The sequence below is a fragment of the Callorhinus ursinus genome, unplaced genomic scaffold (genome assembly GCF_003265705.2).
Source record: "Callorhinus ursinus isolate GAN/ISIS: 27379988/994484 unplaced genomic scaffold, GSC_fseal_2.0 scaffold4, whole genome shotgun sequence".
Lineage (NCBI taxonomy): Eukaryota > Metazoa > Chordata > Mammalia > Carnivora > Otariidae > Callorhinus > Callorhinus ursinus.
In genome coordinates this window covers 126,535,430-126,556,185 of record NW_027397066.1, presented here as the reverse complement: position 1 = coordinate 126,556,185, position 20,756 = coordinate 126,535,430, and the positions used below count along the sequence as shown (strand labels likewise).

Sequence of the window (20,756 nt, the reverse complement as noted above, 5' to 3'; positions counted from 1 at the left end):
TGTTTCTTTCTTTTTTTTTTTAAGTGATCTCTACACCCAGTGGTGGGGCTCGAACTTACAACCCCAAGATCAAGAGTTGTATGCTCTACCAACTGAGGCAGCCAGGTGTCCCTTTATAAATGTGTTAATTCTAGACTTTTTAAAAAAATATTTTATTTATTTATGAGAGAGAGAGAGCACAAGTGATGGGGGCAGGAGGAAAGGCAGAGGGAGAGGGAGAAGCAGCCTCCCTTGTTGGGGCAGGGCTCAGTCCCAGGACCCTTGTATCATGACCTAAGCTGAAGGCAGACGTTTAACTGACTGAGCCACCCAGGCGTCCCAATTCTAGACACTTTTTAAAAGAATCTCCTTAAGTAATCTTTATGTTTCAATAGGCATCTTTATTACATTGGTTTTTTTTACTTAAATTTATGTGTTTTTTTCATCTTTTCAACTGGATTTCAGCTGTTGAGGGATAATGTATATATCATTGTATTTCCATAATACATCACTTTGCATAGGTGGATGTAAATATTTTCTAAATGACTGAAATAGCATGGTTAAGAATTTGAACCATGTCAAAAAAGTGTTATATAGCCCCAGTGACAAGTAAACTGGGCCTAGCCATTTGAATAATTGAATAATATTAGCTGCATCAACATTATTTTTCAGTGAGACAGTGGGATAGTCCACATATATAGTTTTCTAAACTATAATCATCATAAAATTGAACCTCGATTTTAAGTGGTTCAGAATCCGCCACTCTTCACCATTATGGTTACTAATTGTTTCCCTGATTCATTTAACCTTGATTGTTTATTTATAGGGCATCTGGAAGATAGGTACCTAATTTTTGCACTCTAAAGAAATTACCAGGTAACACTGACATATGTTGCAGGGTTGAAAGTGAAAATGCTGTCAGTGTCTAGGAAGATAGCATAAATGTTCTGTTTTAAATGATTGGGAATAGTTTGGTCTTTGGTTAACGGCGAGTATATATGTTCTACTTAAAATTGTTCCCCTTATAAAGTATATCTACTAGCAATGAATTGAAAAATTTTGATTTTAACACAAAAGTAGAACAAAAGCAATCCTTATTTTATGCTGTTGGAAGTACTAGATTGTAGCTGTTAGTGAGTTTTAGAGCTGTAATTTCACTGAAATTTTGTACTAATATGAAATGTGTGGTGGTAGAGTAGTACCTATAATCTTTTGTTTCTTTTAAGAGCTTATATTTTGAAGTTACTAAGTTCTTATGTGTTTATTGAAATAATTTATTTGGAAATAAGACTAATAGAATCCTTTTCTTTTTTTTAAAGATTTTATTTGTCAGAGAGAGAGTGCATGTGAGAGAGCACGTACACAGGCAGGGGGAGTGGTAGGCAGAGGGAGAAGCAGGCTCCCTGCCAAGCAAGGGGCCCAGTGAGGGACTCGATCCCTCATGACCTGAGCTGAAGGCAGATGCCTAACCAACTGAGCCACCCAGGTGTCCCAGTAGAATCCTTTTCTAATTAGAGGATAATACTGATAAACATGTTGAGAGATTGTAATCTTATGATTATAATCTTTCTGTCAATGAGCTATTATAACAGAATTCTGTTTTTCTAATATTTCTTAAGGTAGGCTTTACACTTGTTTTTTCCTTTTGACTTTTACTGTTTTCCCTTTCGAGTTATTCCTATTTTTTCTTTCTTTTTTCTTTTTTTGTTTTAGCTTCTACTTTTCGGCAAAATGAAGAAAATTTCCAGCTTTTTAAAGCAACTATGCATAGTATAATTAGTAAGCTTACTGTAAAGAAGTTATATATGCTCATGAATAATTGCTGATTGCTTAATAGGAATTAAACAGTTATTTCCATGGAACAGTGCTGTAAAAATTTTATATATTACGGGATGTTTCCTTTATAATGTTACTGTAAAAGTAGCATTTACTTGGTTTAGTTTTATAAGTAATGTGTGTGCTTTTCTGTGTGTGTGTGTGTGTGTGTGCGTGCGCACATGCCAGTATGTGTTATCTGTTAGCATGGATGTTACCATCAAGCTCAGCATCTTACTTTTTTTTTAAAAGATTTTATTTATTTATTTGAGAGAGAGAGAGAGAATGAGAGAGAGCAAGAGAGCACATGAGAGTGGGGAGAGTCAGAGGGAGAAGCACACTCCCTGTAGAGCAGGGAGCCTGATGTGGCACTCGATCCTGGTACTCCAGGATCATGACCTGAGCCGAAGGCAGTCGCTTAACCAACTGAGCCACCCAGGTGCCCAGTATCTTACTTTTTGGAACAAGTATGATCCAAGTAAAACAGCCTGAGAGTATTACTGGAACCAGGGGTAAAATGCTATGCTGCTTCTTTGATGTAGTTCTTCATTTTGATTCTCTAGGTTCAGTTGACACTCTATACTTACCTATCCACGGAATTCGTTGGTACAGTCAACATATATAATGCCATTCGGAGAGTTGGAACAGTGCTTCTTATCATGCATACACTGAAGTATTACTACTGGGCAGTGAATCCTCAGGATCGAAGTGGTATCACCCCTAAAGGATTAGGTATGTTATCCCTGTTTATATATTTTGTCATAGATTTTTTATTTTCTTTGTTTTAACCAATAATATATTCTTCTTGAAGTTTTTCTGAATATCATCATGGCAAAATTTTATTTTAATCTTATTGATAATTTTAATAGTTTGTCTTGAATTGAGGTTGCCAGAAGTTAATCACTTGCTACTTTTATGGAAGAATGCTACTTCTGCTGGTATAAGTTGTTTGCAGAGCAAATATGGTATGATTAAGGCACTGAAAATGAGAAGTTCTATATTAGCATAGGGTTGATCCTGAAGCTAATTATCATAATGAGAATTATTGAAAAACCATGTTTTTTGGGAAATAGAGATTTCTTGAGGAAGTAGGGGGTGTATTTACTTCTAATAAATAATATAATGAAGTTACAAAATTTCAGTAATTATTTTCCTGTATAATCAGGAAATTACTGGAGAGATGATATTCATTCATCATGTCAAATTTATGGAAGGTATCAAAATAAAAATTATGACAAATGGTGGGTCTTTTGGTTTAAGTGTAACCTGCTTCAAATCGGCTATTGTTGTAAAAGGGAGTTAATCAGCTCATATAAACTGGCATTTTCAGTTGAACTTAGTGCAAGGGTTCAGAATATGCCCCTTGAACCCAGTTTGTCTCTCTCCATTTCCCAGTTCTTCTGTGTTGGCTCTTTTCATGTATTCTCTCCCTTGTAGTACCAAGCAGCCACCCTACCTTCACATCCTTAAAACTGTAAGTCTAACAGAAGAGTGTCTGCCTGTATCGAACATTTCCAGCTAAAGTCTCTTTGTTGCTCATTGGCTCTGATTGCATCATGTGCACAGTCTTATGTGGCAGATATTTTTCTGATTGCCCATACATGGGCATGGAAGACCTTCGCACTTCGGAAATACATGGTGTGAGAGTGAGGATGGGCTCAGTACCTTGATAAAAATCGAAGGCTGCTATTTGAAATCAGGAAATAGATGCTGGAGAGTCATTGTATTTAAATGCTTTGGCTGCTCGGTGATTTACCAACAAGTTTCATATTAATACAGTGTTTCTTTATCCCTTTCAAAATCTGCTTATTCTCAGAGAATATGCTATGTATAATTTAGAAAGATATGAGCACACACAGAAGTTGTATGATCTGTTTAAGGTGGTAGTTTTGTGGCAGAGAACTAGGTCATAATTTCCTCATGACTATTTGATGGTACTATAGCTGTATCATGTACTGTCCTGGGTATTAGTTTTGTATTCTGGCATTGATTTTATAACTGATTAGTGACCTTGGGAAAGTCTCATACTTGAAGTGAGAGAGCTGGACAAAGTTTGTGATTCTATTGTAACTCTGTAACTGATTCTTTGTCTAGGAATTGTCATGTGGAACAAATTTTAAGCAATTTTCTTCCTATTTTAATTGATCTATTTAAGGTCATGGTGGTCTTGTGCTTTGGTGGTCTAAGAACTAGCTATAAATAGTGATTAGTGTAGGGAAAATTGCAGAAAATATGAAGCAAACAGGTACCTAACTTCAGGATCTTATAACAATGGGTGTTTGGTTTCAAAAGCTTTCTACTTGGGGATTATTTTTTGAGACATGAAAATTGTCTTTAATGTGAGCCATGTGTGACCAGGGACTTTTTTAAGAAGGGGAGGAGATGGCAGAGGTAGTCAACATAATGTTTCCTTTCTAAATGAATCAAATGATGTTCAGGTGTACTTTAAAAAATTTTTTTATTAGCTCATACAAGAGTAATGGAAGCTTTTTTTTTTTTTTACCTAAATTCACATTTAAGTTTGGATTTTCCTTTGTAAACTATTACTGTACTAACATTCTCAGAGTCTTTCAAAACAAAATATAAGTGCATATTATTACTGAATAGAAATTTTATTACCTCATTTTCATATTTTGGACTTCATCTAACCTTAATCAAAAATAAATTCTTTCATTGTAGTTTCAAAGTAACCCATTTTGTACATTTGGAACACTGTGTATACTATTGTATGTGAGACTGAATGTCTTTCTAGAGGCATAAAACTCTTTTAAATTGAAGAATAATTGACAAACAGTTATTAGTATCAACATAGTGATTTGATATTTAGATAGATTATGAAATGGTCACCTCAATAAGTCCCCTAGTTACCATCTGTCAACATGCAAAATTGTTGCAATATTATTGACTATATATTCCTTACATTGTACATTAAATCCCTGTGACTTATTATTTTATAATGGGAAAATATTACCTCTTGACCTCTTCACCTATTTTGTGCATCTTCCCATTTTCTTCCTTCCTCCCCTCTGGCAACTGTCCATTTGTTTTCTGTATCTTTGAATCTGTTTCTCTTTTGCTTTGTTTGTTTTGTTTTTCACATTCCACAAACAAGTGAAATCATACACTATTTGTCTTTTGCTGACCTCACTTAGCATTATACTCTTTAGGCCCATCCATGTTGTCACAGTGAGAAGTTTTCACTCTTTTTTTTATGGCTGAATAATATTCCTGTGTGCGTTTGTGTGTGTGTGTGTGTGTGTGTGTGTGTGTGTGTGTGTGTACACATACATATACCACATCTTTATCCATTTATCTGTCGATAGACATTTAGGTTACTTCCATATCTTCACTATGGTAAATAATGCTCTGCTTAACATGGGGATGCATATAAGTTTTTGAATTAATGTTTTTGTTTTCTTTGGATAAATACCTAGAAGTGGAATTGCTGGATTGTATGGCAATTCTATTTTTAATTTTTTGAGGAATCTCCATACTGTTTCTGTAGTGACTGGCTGCACCATTTTACATTGCCATCAATAGTGCATGAAAATTTCTTTTCTTCACATTCACACTAGTACTAAATACTTCTTGTCTTTTTGATTTTAGCCATTCTGGCAGGTGTGAGGGGAAATCTCATTATTGCTTTGATTTGCATTTCACAGATGGTAGTGATGTTGGGCATCTTTTCATGTGCCTTTTGGCCATCTGTATGTCTTAGAGATTTTTCTTCTTTCTTGAGGTAGGCCTGTCTTGATGTAAACTTCCCTGTTGGATCTGGTTTTGCTGCATTTCATAGATTTTGGAACATTGTATTTTCATTTTCATTTTTCTCAAGTTATTTTTTAATATCCTCTTATTGTCCTATTGGCTTTTTAGTAACATGTTTTTTAGTCTCTGCATGTTTATGTTTTTTTCCAGTTTTATTCTTGTAATTGATTTCTAGTTTCGTATCATTATGGTTGGAAAAGACACTTGATATGATTTCAGTCTTCCTAAATTTATTGAGACTTATTTTGTGGTTTGTCATGCTATTATTGTAGAGGAATGTTTCATGTGCTTGAGAAGAACTGTATCTTCTGTTTTTGGGTGGACTGTTCTGTATATATCTGTTTAGTATATTTGTTCTAATGTGTTATTTAAGCCATTGTTTTCTTACACATTTTCTGTCTGGATGATCTATCTATTGATGTAAGTAAGGAGTGTGTTAAAATCCCCTACTATTATTGTATTACTCGCAGGTTCTCGTTTTTGTCTGGTAATACTTGTTTTATATATTTAGGTGCTCCAGTGTTGGGCACATGAATATTTACAAGTGTTATACCTTCTTGTTGGTTTAATCTCTTTATCATTATGTAATGCATTTGTCTTTTGTTACACCTTTTTAAAAAGTCTACTTTGATAAAAGTATTGCCAGCTCAGCTTTCTTTTCATTTCTATTTGCATGGTGTATCTTTTCCTATCACTTCACTTTTAGTCTGTGTGTGTCTGTAGAGAGTGAGTCTCTCATTGGCAGCATAGAGGGTTTTTTTTTTTTTTTTTTTACTCATTTACATTTGAAGTTTTTACTGACAGGTACATATTTATTTATTACTATTTTGTTAATTGTCTTCTGTTATTTTTATAGTTCTTCTCTGTTCCTTTCTTTTCTTGCTCTCTTTCCTTGTGATTTGATGATTTTGTTTATTGTTCTGTTTGGATTCCTTTTTATTTTTTGTGTACCTATTAGAGGTTTTTGTTTGTGATTACCATGAGCTTCATATCTAACAACCTATGTATATAGAAGCCCATTTTAAGTTGGTGATTCCTTAAGTTCAAATGCATCCTAAAAGTACTACATTTTTAGTCTCATCTCCCAATGTTTTATATTTTTGATGGCATATTTTAAACTTTTTATTTAGTGTATTCCTTAACTAATTATTGTAGATGTAGTTGATTTTATTACTTTTGTTTTTCAGTCTTTATACTTGCTTTCCAAGTGAGTGATCCCCTACCTTTATATATGTTTGCCTTTACTGGTGTGATTTTTTTCTTTCCTTTATTTTCTTATTTCTAGTTATAGACTTTTTTCTTCCTGCCTGAAGAATTCTCTTTAATATTTCTTGTAAAGCATTTTTAGTGGTGATGAACTTCCTTAATTTTTGCTCATCTGCAAAACTCTTTATCTTCCTTTCAATTCTAAATGATAATGTTGAGGCATATGTCTCTTTAGGTGACTTACTTTTATGTTTCTCATAAATATATGGAAAAAACTATTAGGAAAGACAGCTTTATACTTTGCTTTGAGGTCTTTAAAACACTAAGTGTGTGTGTATTATTTTTTTCAAAGATGGACCACGACCTAATCAAAAAGAAATACTTTCTCTACGAGCATTCTTGTTGATGTTCATTAAGCAGTTAGTGATGAAGGTGAGTTTATACTACTTCTCCTTTAGCATGTTCTGTATTTTAACTTATAATTTCACATAAGATACAATCTTGGGTTTATTTACCCTTTGTTGGGTTATTAGGGTTACACATTGGAAAATACTCTGAAAGATACTTGATTCTATGTTTTTCGTTCTTTATTGCACACATATATGGATGTACATCATTGCAGAATTGGAGATTGATAATTGTAATATATGTTATATGAATTTCTCTAGGGGTTCAAGTGATTCATTCTTTCAGTAAATATTTACTGAGTTTCTCTTAAGTACTAGGTATTATTCTTGGGAGTAGTGATAACAGTAGACAACAAGACTCTTCAAGGAGGTTTCATTTTTAGTGGGCCTCTTGTACCTGACATTCAGATTTTGAGAAAAAATTTCCATGTATAAAGGTACCAGAAAGATGTATCAGCCTTTAGAAATTATTACATTTATCCCATCTTATTCTGTTGTAGGTAAAGTAAAATTTATTATTATTATTATTATTATTTTTTCCGTATCATTATTTTTAATGTCCAGCATTTACAACACAAGGGCCAGAGCTTTCTCCCCAACTCAAGTTTATAAATTCTCAATTGGCTTGTGAGGCCAATAGGGATACTTCTTCTTGTCTAATCTGGTTTCTGGGAAGACTTCATTCAGGTCCTCAGTGGTCATCTGATCAAATGGAATTATGTTCCTCATCTTCTCCAACTCTTTTTCATATTCCTCAATCCTGGCCTTTGAGAGAGACAAAAACTCGGCACAACTTTTCACATCTTCTTTTTCTTCAGCATCCACCTGAACAGTATATTTATCCTCTGACACAGGAACCTTCAGGGCATTAAACTTCTTCTCAAAGTCATCTACCAAACCAGCCTTTGCCACATTGGCCTTGTAGTAAGCCCAGTCGATAGCAGGTGGTTTCTCAGGGAGAGTAGCCAATCTGGAGGTAAATGTCTCATTCCAGGATTTCAGGGAGTTAGCAATGGCCTTCTGGTTTCGGGGTATGATCTCCCCAAAAGCTACCCAGTCAATGGTTTTTAGAGCAAGTTTTCACGCAGCCATCTTGAGATCCTTCACCGACCCCGGCGGCCTAGAGTCCACAGCAGCAAGGAACGGAACTAAATTTATTATTTTTAAGGAAGGTTTTTTTGTTTTATAAGAGAGCAATGTATAAATGTATTTTATTATTTTTAATATTAAATATATTTATTATTATTTTAATATTTTATTATTTTCCTGTGTCATTTTCTTTTCTTTTTAGAATTTAATATTATGTTAAGTGGGCCAAACTTTTAGTATATCTTTTAGACTCAGATACCTTATTTCTATTTACAAAAAACATAACTTGATTTTTGTGTTTTTTAATTTTTTTCTGTGTGTTTTTGTTTCCTAATTCTCTTTCTTATTGCTCTTTTCTCATTGCAGCTTTGTGTTATCATTAATAAATTGATAGGATAGGTTGAAAATTTACATACTGAGTTCATATTTAAAAATGCAGTGTTTTCCTCAGGGAACAATACTACTCACTTTTTAGTACCTGACCTTGTAAGTGGTAATTTTAGAAGCTGTTCATTTATTCTCCAAATTTAATAGAAAAAAGAAATAGAAAAGTTGTCTTCTCTATTTGGTGGACTGATAGGTGTGAATAGTACTCTTTTATGATGAATTATTCATTTTCTTCAGGATTCTATAGCTTTATTAGATAGCCTGTCATATATGGTTCTGAAAACAGGATACTTGATATCATTTCTTTGACTTCTTCTACACAGTCTTGATTATTGAATATCTTCAGTGTTTCCTCTAATACATGTTTTAGATTTAGATTCTATATTATAGTATCTTTGTATATATAGCAGTTGACCAGGTTGACAAATGTTAGGTGTATTATTTACCTTTTAAAAAAACTTTTTTAAATGCATGTATATATAAGATATTTTAAGACACTTATGTTATGTTTTTAAAGGATTCTGGAGTAAAGGAAGATGAACTGCAGGCCATTCTTAATTACCTACTCACTATGCATGAGGTAACATTTGAAATTTATATTTTGGGATTTTATTTTTTGAAGCTGCATTATGGTCTTTGTTTTTAAAGTGAAAAAGTTAAAGTGATCTTTCATTAATATAACTGTAATGGAGAGTAAATGTCCTTAGGAACTAAATCTTTTTTTTTTTATTTTAAAAAGTTTTTATTGTTATGTTAATCACCATATATTACATAATTTGTTTTGGTGTACTGTTCCATGATTCATTGTTTGTTCATAACACCCAGTGCTCCATGCAGAACATGCCCTCCTCAATACCCATCGCCAGGCTAACCCATCCCCCCACCCTCCTCTCCTCCAGAAACCTCAGTTTGTTTTTCAGAGTCCATCATCTCTCTTAGGAACTAAATCTTAGCAACTTTCATTTAAATATCTTTTATTACCACAAGAAGCTCTGAGAATAATCATGAAAAGTTTTAAAAAGTTTTGAAATTGGGTATCATTGAATTAATAAAGTATGCCAAAAAGGAGGCTCCTGGGTGGCTCAGTTGGTTAAGCGACTGCCTTCGGCTCAGGTCATGATCTCAGGGTCCTGGGATCGAGACCCGCATTGGGCTCCCTGCTTGGGCGGAAGCCTGCTTTTTCCTTTCCCATTCCCCCTGCTTGTGTTCCCTCTCTTGCTGTCTCTGTGTCAAATAAATAAATAAAATCTTAAAAAAAAAATAAAAGAGAGTATGCCAAAGAATACCTTCATTGTATCTCTAGGAACCTGTGTAACATATGGGAAAATAGGTTATAAAAATGACTAAAAATGATTAGATTTTTAAATTCATAAAACAATCTTCGAATTGATTTTGCATGTTCAAATACTTTTAAGTCAAACAACTTATTTATAATGGGATTTGTAATTATGTTCAACCACATAACCAAGGTTGAAAAATAGGTTGAAATGTTTGGGGTTTTCTTTATTATTTTGCCCTGGGAAAATGTAATACACGCCGACGTAATCTAATTAAGTAATTGGGTTAAGTATTTGTTAAATAAGTAAAATTTAAAATTGATGTTATTTCATGGAAAGCACAGCATTTCAAATGTTAATTTCATTTTTATTTATAGTTCATGTCTTGTGTTTTAATAAATATCTGTTATAGTGTGAAATAATGTCTTTTTAAATCAATAGATGGGAGATACTGTTTTGACCTGTTGCTCTTAATTGAGGTAGAAGAGTGGATTAAATTTCTTTTTTGGATCATATTTGACTCAAACCTAATGATTGTGCTTTCTTTTTCCTCTTGATTAGGGTATTTTATTTGTTGATTTCCTTTACCCGATGTAATAGTTGAAGATTTTTCAACCGAACTTCCTAGTAATGTTATTGTGTATGATTTTGTTTTTTATTTACTCTAACTCCCTATGGGACTGAAGTACTTTAAAAAAGAGAAACTGGAAATCATGGTGATCTTCTCTTTTCTCTTAATCTGTTAATTCAGAATCTTTTAGGTCTTTCAAATAAACCTTTTCCCAAGCTTCAGTGCCCTAGCTCTAGATTATCTGCTTAGCTTAGTGAAAATTAGATGTTCAAATAGCTGCAGTTCCAAAGCAGTGAACAGAAACTTGCAGACAGGGCAACAGAGAAAACTAGCTCTTGATAGCTGCTTCCCTTGTCCTTTTTTGAGTCACTATTGCCAAGTTGGTTCTAAATATGCATACGTACTGTAATATTCAACCAAGGCTGTGTAGGATTGTCTTGGAGTTGTTTTGGATTTCAGAACTCATATATGCTTCTGTGCTGTTCTGTCAGTATTATCAAGTTATACTAGATACAGTAGTATGTTGCATCAGTAAACATTTACTGATAATCTGTATCTTCAATACTGTCAACAGATAATATATGAAATCTATTAGTTTTTCTCAAAAGCTTACTGTTGTAACTAGTTCTTGGGAGGGTCAGTGAATAAAGTAGTCAGGTAAAATAAATTGGGAAATGACACATAGGTTGTCTCTAACACTGCCATCAGATTGCCAACATTGATTACCTTATTAAAGGCTCTGATATGTTTTGCTATAAAAAAAGAAAACAACTTAGTTTCCCCTTTCCTCAATTTCTTGATGTATAAACCTCTGTCTAAAAAAAAACCTGTTAAGTTAGATGTAGTAGATCTATAGAATATGTTTCAGGAAATCTTGATACTCTATACTATAAGAAGGATTGTGTTTCTTTGATTAAGACATTTGACTATTTGGTGATGTGTATTTTGAGTTAAACAGATGGAATATGTGTGTAAAGAACGAGCTTGTTAAAAATAAGTATATATTGCTCAAATGTCTATTTATTATTTTAAGTTACAATTTTTTTCATTTTGGAAGTATTCGGTGTTTAAAAATTTCTTTTTTCCATATTTAAAAAAATTTCTGTTTTGATTTTAGGATGACAATCTAATGGATGTCCTACAACTGCTTGTTGCATTAATGTCAGAACATCCTAACTCTATGATTCCTGCTTTTGACCAAAGGAATGGATTACGGTAAGAGTTGTATATCAGGGATTTAAGTATATTTAAATTATAAGAGTTCAGTTTGGAAATGATAGAAGATTCTTAAATATGGGACATACTACTGGATCATATATTATAAATGAATTAAGGCATAAGACCCATTAATTTCATCTGTTATGTTTTTTGAAGAAATCTTTAATTATAGAGGATGTGTTACTATTTAATTTATAAAGACAGATCAGGCAAATCAGGTTAGTGTTTTGTATGGTTAGTGCTGTTACACAGGTATTATAGGACTGAGTTCTTTAGCAGAGTTATTTTTAGGTCCTAGAACAGTAATACTCATTTGCACTGCAAGAAAAGATCTCTCTGCTCCTCTTTAAGTATTGCTACCTTCATCCCTGATCCCAAATCATCATTGTGTTAGTCTACTTGAGCTTCCAAAACAAAATATCATAGACTGGGTTGTCTAAACAGCAGAAATTTGTTTCCTTACAGTTTTATTTTTTTTGAAATATCCTCTGAGAAACTAAGTCTTCTCATTGTGTTTAGACTATTTACGGCTACTGTAACTACTGATAAGGCTTTATTTTCACCTAGCATTTTATTATTTATTTGTCCCAGTGTAATTTTTTCCCTCTGTTTCTCTTTTCCTGTGTTCCTTGTATTTGAATTCCTTTAGTATTCTTTTAAAATTAATCTATTTGGTTTTATATCTTTCTCTGCGTAAATTTTTTTTAGTAGTTGCACAGAGATTTCAGTCTTTAATATTTTACCTCTTCAAATAAAATATAGAACCATTTCAACTATTTATCCCTTTAACCGCCATTGTTTGTTACTACATCTAATATATCACAAGTCTCTCTAGACAATGATACAATTTTTAGTTTCACTTGTTATATGTATTTTAAGAATTTAAGGGAAGAATAATCCCTGTTTATATTTTTCCAGATAGTTATAACTTCTTTTATTCTTTTCTTCCATTCTGGAAGAACTCTATTCACATTTGTTGTTGAGCAGTTTCCTTGGAAATGAATTTTTAAATTATTTTTCCTGAATATAATTTTTAAAAAGATTTATTTATTTGTTTTAGAGAGTGCAAGTGGGGGGAGGGGCAAAGAAAGAGGGAGAGAGAATCTCAAGCAGACTCCCTGCTGAGCATGGAGCCGGAAGCAGGGCTCCGTCTCATGACCTGAGATCATGACCTGAGCTGAAACCAAGACACTCAACCGACTGGACCACCCGGGTGCCCCTCTGAATATAATTTTATCTGGCCTTCATCACACAAGGTTATTTTTGTTGCATATAGAATTCTGTGTAGAATTCTACTCATTTCTTTTAGTACTTTAAAATATTTTTCCATTGTTTGCTGGTACCCATGGTTTCAAATGAGAAATACATCGTTATTTAAATCTTTATTTGCTAAATAAAATGTACTGCATTTTTGTACTTGTTTTCAAGACATTCTCTAGCTCCCCCTACAATTTTATTGTAGTTTTCTTTGTGATTATCACCAATTTTGAGATGTTTTGGGCCCTTATTTTCCTATTTTTTGCTTCAGTTATATCTCTCTCCCTTTACTTTGGGTCTCTAGTGATATGAATATTAGGGGTTTTGATGTACACATCCCTGAGCCTCTTTTGAGTTTATGTCAGTCTTTTTCCTTTGTTCTTCAGATTTGATACTGTCTGTTGATATAGAAGCTCTCTATGTGTGATAAACTTATCTTCAACTTTATGGACTTTTTGTTTGCTTTTTCTATTTTGGTATTAAGCTCATCTCATAAATATTTTAGATTTGTACATTTCATTTGTATAATTTTAATATGGTTAATTTTATACTTTTTTGTTGAGAACCCTATTTTCTGATACTGTTAGTAGACTGTGTTTACTTTTACCTTCCAGAGGATATTTATAATAGCTCCTTTAATATCTTTGTGTTATAATTACAACAATTTGCCCATCTCATCAGCATTTGTTCAGTGTCTTTTCCTGTGAGAAATGGTTATATTTTCTTGGTTCTTTGTATGTTGAGTAATTTTTTAATGTATCGTAGACAATGTGAATGTTATCTTTTATAAAGTATGTGTTTTGTTAAAATCCTCTAATGCTGACATTTTGTTTTATTTTAGTAAGAAGGGTCAGACTGCAAGTTCTACCTATCCTTTGTGGGTAGGGGTTCCAAATGTCATTTATTGTAAAAAACCCCTCTTGTCCTGCTTTGTGTCTTTGTTGCACATAATGCACTCAGTGATTAGGTAGAGAATTAGGTGATAATTCAATATCTTTTTTTAATTAATTAATTTTTATTTATTTATTTTTTAAGATTATTTATTTATTTGTCAGAGAGAGGGAGAGAGCGCACAAGCAGGGGGAGCAGCAGAGGGAGAGGGAGAAGCAGGCTCCTCGCTGAGCAAGGACTCCGATGTGGGACTCAATCCTAGGACCCTGGGATCATGACCTGAGCCGAAGGCAGATGCTTAACGACTGAGCCACCCAGGCGTCCCTCTTTTTTTAATTTAGGAAGATTTTGCTGTTCTGGTCTGTGTCTACTCCACACAAGTACATCTCTTGGGTCAGTTTAGGAATTTTGTGGGTTTTTACAAAGATTTTGAGAATCTTTCCCTTCCTCCCCCTACCCCCCTACCCCCCTGCCGCCTGTGCGAACTCATTTTCTTAGTTCCTCTAACCAAAGGTCAATTTTTGTTAGAATATTAGCCATCTGAGCTTCTAACATCCACCTCTGAGATAAGAGCTCACTTTTGGGTCAGACTTAAAAGGGAAAATAAAAATTGAGACTCTTCTCTCTCTAATGGATAATTCTCCAAATTTTACCTCCTTTACACCAATGCATCTGCTTTTGTTTGGTCTTTAGAGTACTTAACGAAATTGCTTTTTGTATTTTTTCCCATTGTTTTAGTTCTAATATGTGAGACAGGTCGTTATTAGCTTTACTCTATCTTGGTTGAACCAGAACTCCCTGTTGATTGTTTAGTTTTCCTTCTTTCTTTCCTTATTTATTTATTTATTTATTTATATATTGATTTTTATTTTATTTTATTTTATTTTTTAAAGATTTTATTTATTTATTTGACAGAGAGAGAGAGAGAGACAGCGAAAGAGGGAATATAAGCAGGGGGAGCAGGAGAGGGAGAAGCAGGCTTCCTGCAGAGCAGGGAGCCCGATGTGGGGCTCGATCCCAGGACCCTGAGATCATGACCTGAGTCGAAGGCAGGTGAAGGCAGACGCTTAACAACTGAGCCACCCAGGCGCCCCTCCTTTTTTTTTTTTTGAGATTTATTTATTTTAAAGAGAGAGCACAAGAGAGCGAGTGAGCATGTGTGCATGAGCGGGGGGGAGGGGCAGAATGTGAGGAGGAGAGAGAATCCTCAAGCAGACTCCCCGCTGAGTGGGGAGCCCACTTTGGGGTTTAATTGCAGGACCCTGAGATCATGACCTGAGCAGAAAGCAAGAGTTGGCTTCTTAACTGACTGAGCCACCCAGGTGCCCCTAGTTTTCTTTTCTAAAAATATTTTCTGTTTAATGATTTTATAATACTATATTTCCTTTCTTCTTGGTGGACTTTATTATTTCTTATAAGACATGTATGTTAGCAATGAATTTTCCCAGTCTGTTCATCTGAGAATACTTATACTTCTCTTCATTTTTGGATAATAATTATGCTGGATATAAATTTTAACAGTTTTCTTTCAGTTTGCACTTTGGTTTAATTGACTTTTGGCCTCTGTGCTGAGATGTTGGCCTTGTATTACTGTTGTTTTCTATATGTTGAGTCATATTCCTCTTGATGCTTTTAACAATTTTTTTTGTCTTTGAATTTTTACTATATTTTGTTAAGTTGTGATTCTCTGTTTTTTATCCTTTTGTTACTGAGTTCTTAGATCTGTAAGTTAATGTTTTTTCATTAAATTTTGGAAGATTTCCCCCCATAGTTTCTTCAGAAAGTTTTTCTTCCCCATTCCTCTTTTTTTGGCTCTTGCATTATACCTACGACGGAATACTACATTGTCTCACAGGTTTCTAAAGGTCTGTTAATTTACCTTCCATCGTTTTCTTTCTGTTCTTCAGATTGGATAATTTCTTTTGATCTGTTGAAGTTCACAGACTCTTTTGCCATCTGAATCTGCTGTTGAGTACCTCTTGTGAATTTTTCTTTTTTCGTGTTTACTTTTCACCTCTAGAATCTTCATGTGGTTCGTTTTTATCTTTATTGAAGTTTCCTTATTGTTTAGTTACTGTTAATCTGTTTCCTTTTAATTACTTAAACATACCATTTTAAAATTAGTTGAATGTATTTATTGCATGTCTTGGAAGTGTTTGCAAAATCTGACACTTGGAACTTGAGTCATTTCATTGACTGCTTTTTTTTTTAAATTATGTGTCACAGTTTTTTATTTCCTTGCATGTGTAGTAATTTTGGTTGAAAACTGAGTATTTCAGATAAATATTATAGCAAGTTTGACTTCTGTTTTGTTTGTCCATGGGTTGTTGGTTTTCTTTTTTTTTTAAAGATTTATTTATTTGAGAGAGGGAGAGTGAGCAAGGGAGCACATGAGCTGCAGGGGCAGAGGGAGAGAATCTTGAGCAGACTCTGTGCTGAGTGCAGAGCCTGATGTGGGGCTTGATCTCACGACCCTGAGATCACCACCTGAGCTGAAACCGAGTCGGACGCTTAACCAACTGCACCATCCAGGTGCCCCATTGGTTTTCTTTTTTAAAAAGATTTCATTTTTAAATAATCTTTATACCCAACATGGGGTTTGAACTCACAACCCTGAAATTAAGAGTTGGCTTGATCTACTGACTGAGCCAGCCAGGTGCCCCATGGGTTATTGGTTTTTTGTTTGTTTTAATAATTTGCCTTGTCTAATCTCCAGATTTTATTTACTCCATGGTGTGCAGCATCTGGTTTCTCAGGTTGTTATTTATTTATGCTTTTTATTTCTTCTCTGTTTTCTCTCCCTGTCCCTCTCAACTGGGACGGTGGTTTGGGCATTAGTCCCATCATCAAAGCCATTGACTTTTGATTTTCTTACCTTAGTGTGTAGTAATTTCTCAGTAATAAATGCCTCTCAATTTGCCTCTCAATTTGTTGTTTCACTGGTTGAAAGGTTACATGTGAAAATTTTGTTTAATTTTACTTCTCTCTTTTTTTGTATGGAGGGAAATGCTGCCTTCCACATTGGCATTAGTGTTTAAAGCACTATTTTTTTATAGTATGCTTTAAATTTTGGTACCTTCCCAGTTTTTTACTTATTGTGAATAAATGAAAAATCTGTAATTTGGACAAATATATGGAGATGTGAATAATTAATCCCATTAAATACATGTGATTCATCGCTTAAAAAAACACTAAAGAGATTTATTGAATATTTATCGTAGTTATATAGAATATAAATAACTTGGGAATGATGGGTAGGTAGTTCTTTTAAATCTAATTAGAGTTCTTTGGAAATATTTTTTGGCTCCAAAAATTCAATATGAGATTTTCTGAATTGTCAATTTTCTTTCTATCTTTCTGTCATTCTTTCTTGTCTTTATCTTTTTCTGCTTGTCTGCTTGTCTGTCCTTCTGTCATTCTTTCTGTTTTTCTTTCTTCTTGATATCTTTCATGAGTTAAAGAGACAGAGAATCCAGATGGAGCATTGATACATAATTTCATTATCTGTTTATGGTTACATTGCTACATAAAAGTAATTTTTAAAGGCCAACATGAAAAGAGCACAGGTATATATTTAGTGAAACTTTCATATTAATTGAAAGTCAAATGGAGTATAACAGGCTCAAATTGAAAAACATGGAGAAATTTGGAGGTGGGGGGATAGTCTTTCCTGGTGCCAGGTAATATAGGAATGCCAGACTGCATCATAGAAGTCAGTAACTTTTACAAATTTTAAGTGGCAGTTTAATTTCCATTAAATGACAGAAATTTTCTCATTTACTTATTAAATATAAATTCTTTTCCACCATCACATCATTTAGACATTATCTCTGATATCTTGGGGCACTTATTTTTCCTTAGAATTGAATATGTTTTCTGATGCAGTGTCAGTCACATCCTAGGCCATGCTTAAATCTTAAGTATTAAATTTTTAATTTTTGTAGTCTAATGAGCTTTTATCATACATTTTTATGTCTATGAACAGATTGAAATAATCTGTTACTTTTCAAATGACTCTTTTTGGTATTTCTATTACCTGAATATTTTCTTCATTGAAAATGCTATAGTGTATATGCTGCAGTATTTTTCAGTTCAGAAAAATAGATATATATATTAGAATGTCCATAAATTTTTATTATATGTATAGTCATAGTAAAATAGATTATATGAAAACATGCCCCAATTTTAAATAGTGCTTCTTATGGATTACTGTTAATATCTTTCTTATACTTTTTTCTCTTTCCAATAGAGAAATGTATATATATTTATAAATTTTTTATAGTTAGAAAAATATATAAATGTCATTGAAGCAGTACAGGATTTTCCTGCTCTAATGTGAGAAATGTTTTTTATGTTAAATAGGGGCTCAACTTTGGTCAAAAAGCAAAATATGCTCACTTGGTTTTACAGAATTTAGTGGTTATTAACGTTTAGTAGATCAAATAAACTAATTGGATTCAGCTTTAGTGAGAAATATTCAACACTTAAAAATTATTATAGGATAAATATGAGGTATATAGATCCAATTATAGTCATTTTGCTCTTCTCATGTTATTAATGCTAGTAAAACATTATTTGAAAGTAATTAGATGGTTCTATCTGGAATTCATCTTTGGTGAAATCATTTTGATTTTTAACCAAAGATTATTTGTTAAGTTAAACTATAGCAAGCATAGATTAATTCATTCTGTGTTAAAATGTCTTAAAGTGTTGTGGTTTTTACACCAGTATTAAACTTATGTTAATATTTCTTTACAGACAATTTAATTTTTATTTTACTTAATTTAAATCATGGAAAAATTTTATAAACATATCAGTATTGTCCCAATAATTTAATGTTATAGTTTTGGTGGTATGATTTGTATTAAAAATGACTAGTTTCACATACCATTTTATGAGGTTACAGTATATTATGGACTAAATATTTTTAATTAATATTTTAATAGGAATCAAAGTTCTTTTTATATATTTCCTTTTCTGTCAGCCACTAGGGGATCAAGGCCTTTACTTTTTGTTCATAATTATTTTTTTCAGTTATTAAGCATTAAGATTTTTATCTAGGAGGATACTTGAAAATCTTAGTATTTTTAAAATAATCATGAAAGTTTCTGATTTTTGGGACACCTGGGTGGCTCAGTTGTTAAACATCTGCTTTCAGCTCAGGTCATGATCCCAGGGTCCCAGGATCGAGCCCCACGTCGGGCTCCCTGCTCAGCAGGAAGCCTGCTTCACCCTCTCCTGCTCCCCCTGCTTGTGTTCCCTCTCTGGCTGTCTTCTCTTTCTGTCAAATAAATAAAATCTTAAAAAAAAAAGTTTCTGATTTTTTTCTAAATGTTTATGAGGAAAGAAATGGTATAATGAAATCATTTGAATATAACTTTGCTTATGGAATTGTGTATGATACTCAAATTTTGCTATACTTTGTTTATTCTCAAATCATTGGTCTGTGACTGAATGCCCTTGGAGATCATTTTAAACTTTTTTTTTTTTTTTTTAAAGATTTTATTTATCTATTTGAGAGAGAGAGAACGAGAGATAGAGAGCATGAGAGGGAAGAGGGTCAGAGGGAGAAGCAGACTCCCCGCTGAGCAGGGAGCCCGATGTGGGACTCGATCCCGGGACTCCAGGATCATGACCTGAGCTGAAGGCAGTCGCTTAACCAACTGAGCCACCCAGGCGCCCCGATCATTTTAAACTTAAACTTAACTTAAAATAGATTACTATGTAAATTTCGAGAATTGAATGTGAAATTTATTTGTAGATGTCATTTATGTTTCAGCCTTTTTGCTTTTTAATTATTTTTGATTATCATTCATTACTTGTCATCATTTTTCATTATCCCGTTCTCTTGCTTTTCATGATGAGAATTATTTACAGATTTAAATATGTGTTATCATTAAACAATGGTTTCTTTGTATTGATTTTAAAATAAATGTGGTAGCTTCCAAAGGGCTTTGTTAAGCCTGTAGTAGAGGAAAAAATAGTAACTCAGAACCAGCTTTATGCCATACAGTTTGCATAAGTACATTTATGGGTATAGTATAAACCACCATTATTTTCTGAGTATTTTAATTTGTTTCATTTTTTGGTCTTCATTAAAAGGAACAATAACTGGTGAGAGATAAGCAAGTTTTTTTTTATTTCATTTTAAAAGATTTTATTTATTTATTTGACAGAGAGAGACACAGCGAGAGGGGGAACACAAGCAGGGGGAGTGGGAGAGGGAGAAGCAGGCTTCCCACTGAGCAGGAAGCCTGATGCGGGGCTCGATCCCAGGACCCTAGGATCATGACCTGAGCCGAAGGCAGATGCTTAACAACTGAGCCACCCAGGCGCCCCTTAAAGTCTTTTTTAAAAGAAGAGTTTTATGTTATAAAATTTAGAGGGAGGTATAGACATTTCCCATATACTCCCCTGTCCCCACACATGTACACCCTCCTTTATTATCAACATACCCACCAGAATGGTAGAGTTGATGAACCTACATTTACACATTGTAATCATCCAATCTGTAGTTCACATTACAGTTCACTGTTGCTGTTGTACGTTCTGTGGTTTTGGACAACTGTATGATGGCATGTATCCATCATTAGGTTATGATACAGAGTACTTTCATTGCTCTAAAAATCCTCTGTACTCTGCCTGTTCATCCTTTTTCCACCCTACTGATATTTTTGCTCTTTCTATAGTTTTCCCTTTTTCCAGAATGTCATTTGTTTGGAATCGTACAGTATATAGCCTTTTCACATTGGCTTCTTTCACTTAGTAATATGCATTTAAGATTCTTCCATGTCTTTTCATGGCTTCGTAGCTCATTTTTTTTAGTGCTGAATAATATTCCATTGTTTAAATGTTCATAGTTTATTTATCTATTCACGTACTAAAGGACAT

General features: G+C 33.5%; 1 protein-coding gene and 1 pseudogene across 4 annotated transcripts in view; one reads left to right on the top strand and one right to left on the bottom strand.

Moving 5' to 3' along the window:
• LRBA (LPS responsive beige-like anchor protein) overlaps window positions 1–20,756 on the top strand; it is a 742,782-nt gene that overhangs the window by 136,725 nt on the left and 585,301 nt on the right. For all 4 annotated transcript variants that reach the window (XM_073892352.1, XM_025874296.2, XM_073892351.1 and 1 more), the window contains 4 exons: window positions 2,358–2,526; window positions 7,121–7,200; window positions 9,169–9,231; window positions 11,617–11,714. In XM_073892352.1, coding sequence (XP_073748453.1) covers window positions 2,358–2,526; window positions 7,121–7,200; window positions 9,169–9,231; window positions 11,617–11,714 — 410 coding nt within the window. The remainder of the gene's footprint in view (window positions 1–2,357; window positions 2,527–7,120; window positions 7,201–9,168; window positions 9,232–11,616; window positions 11,715–20,756) is intronic.
• On the bottom strand, window positions 7,718–8,282 carry LOC112826137 (ATP synthase peripheral stalk subunit d, mitochondrial pseudogene; annotated as a pseudogene).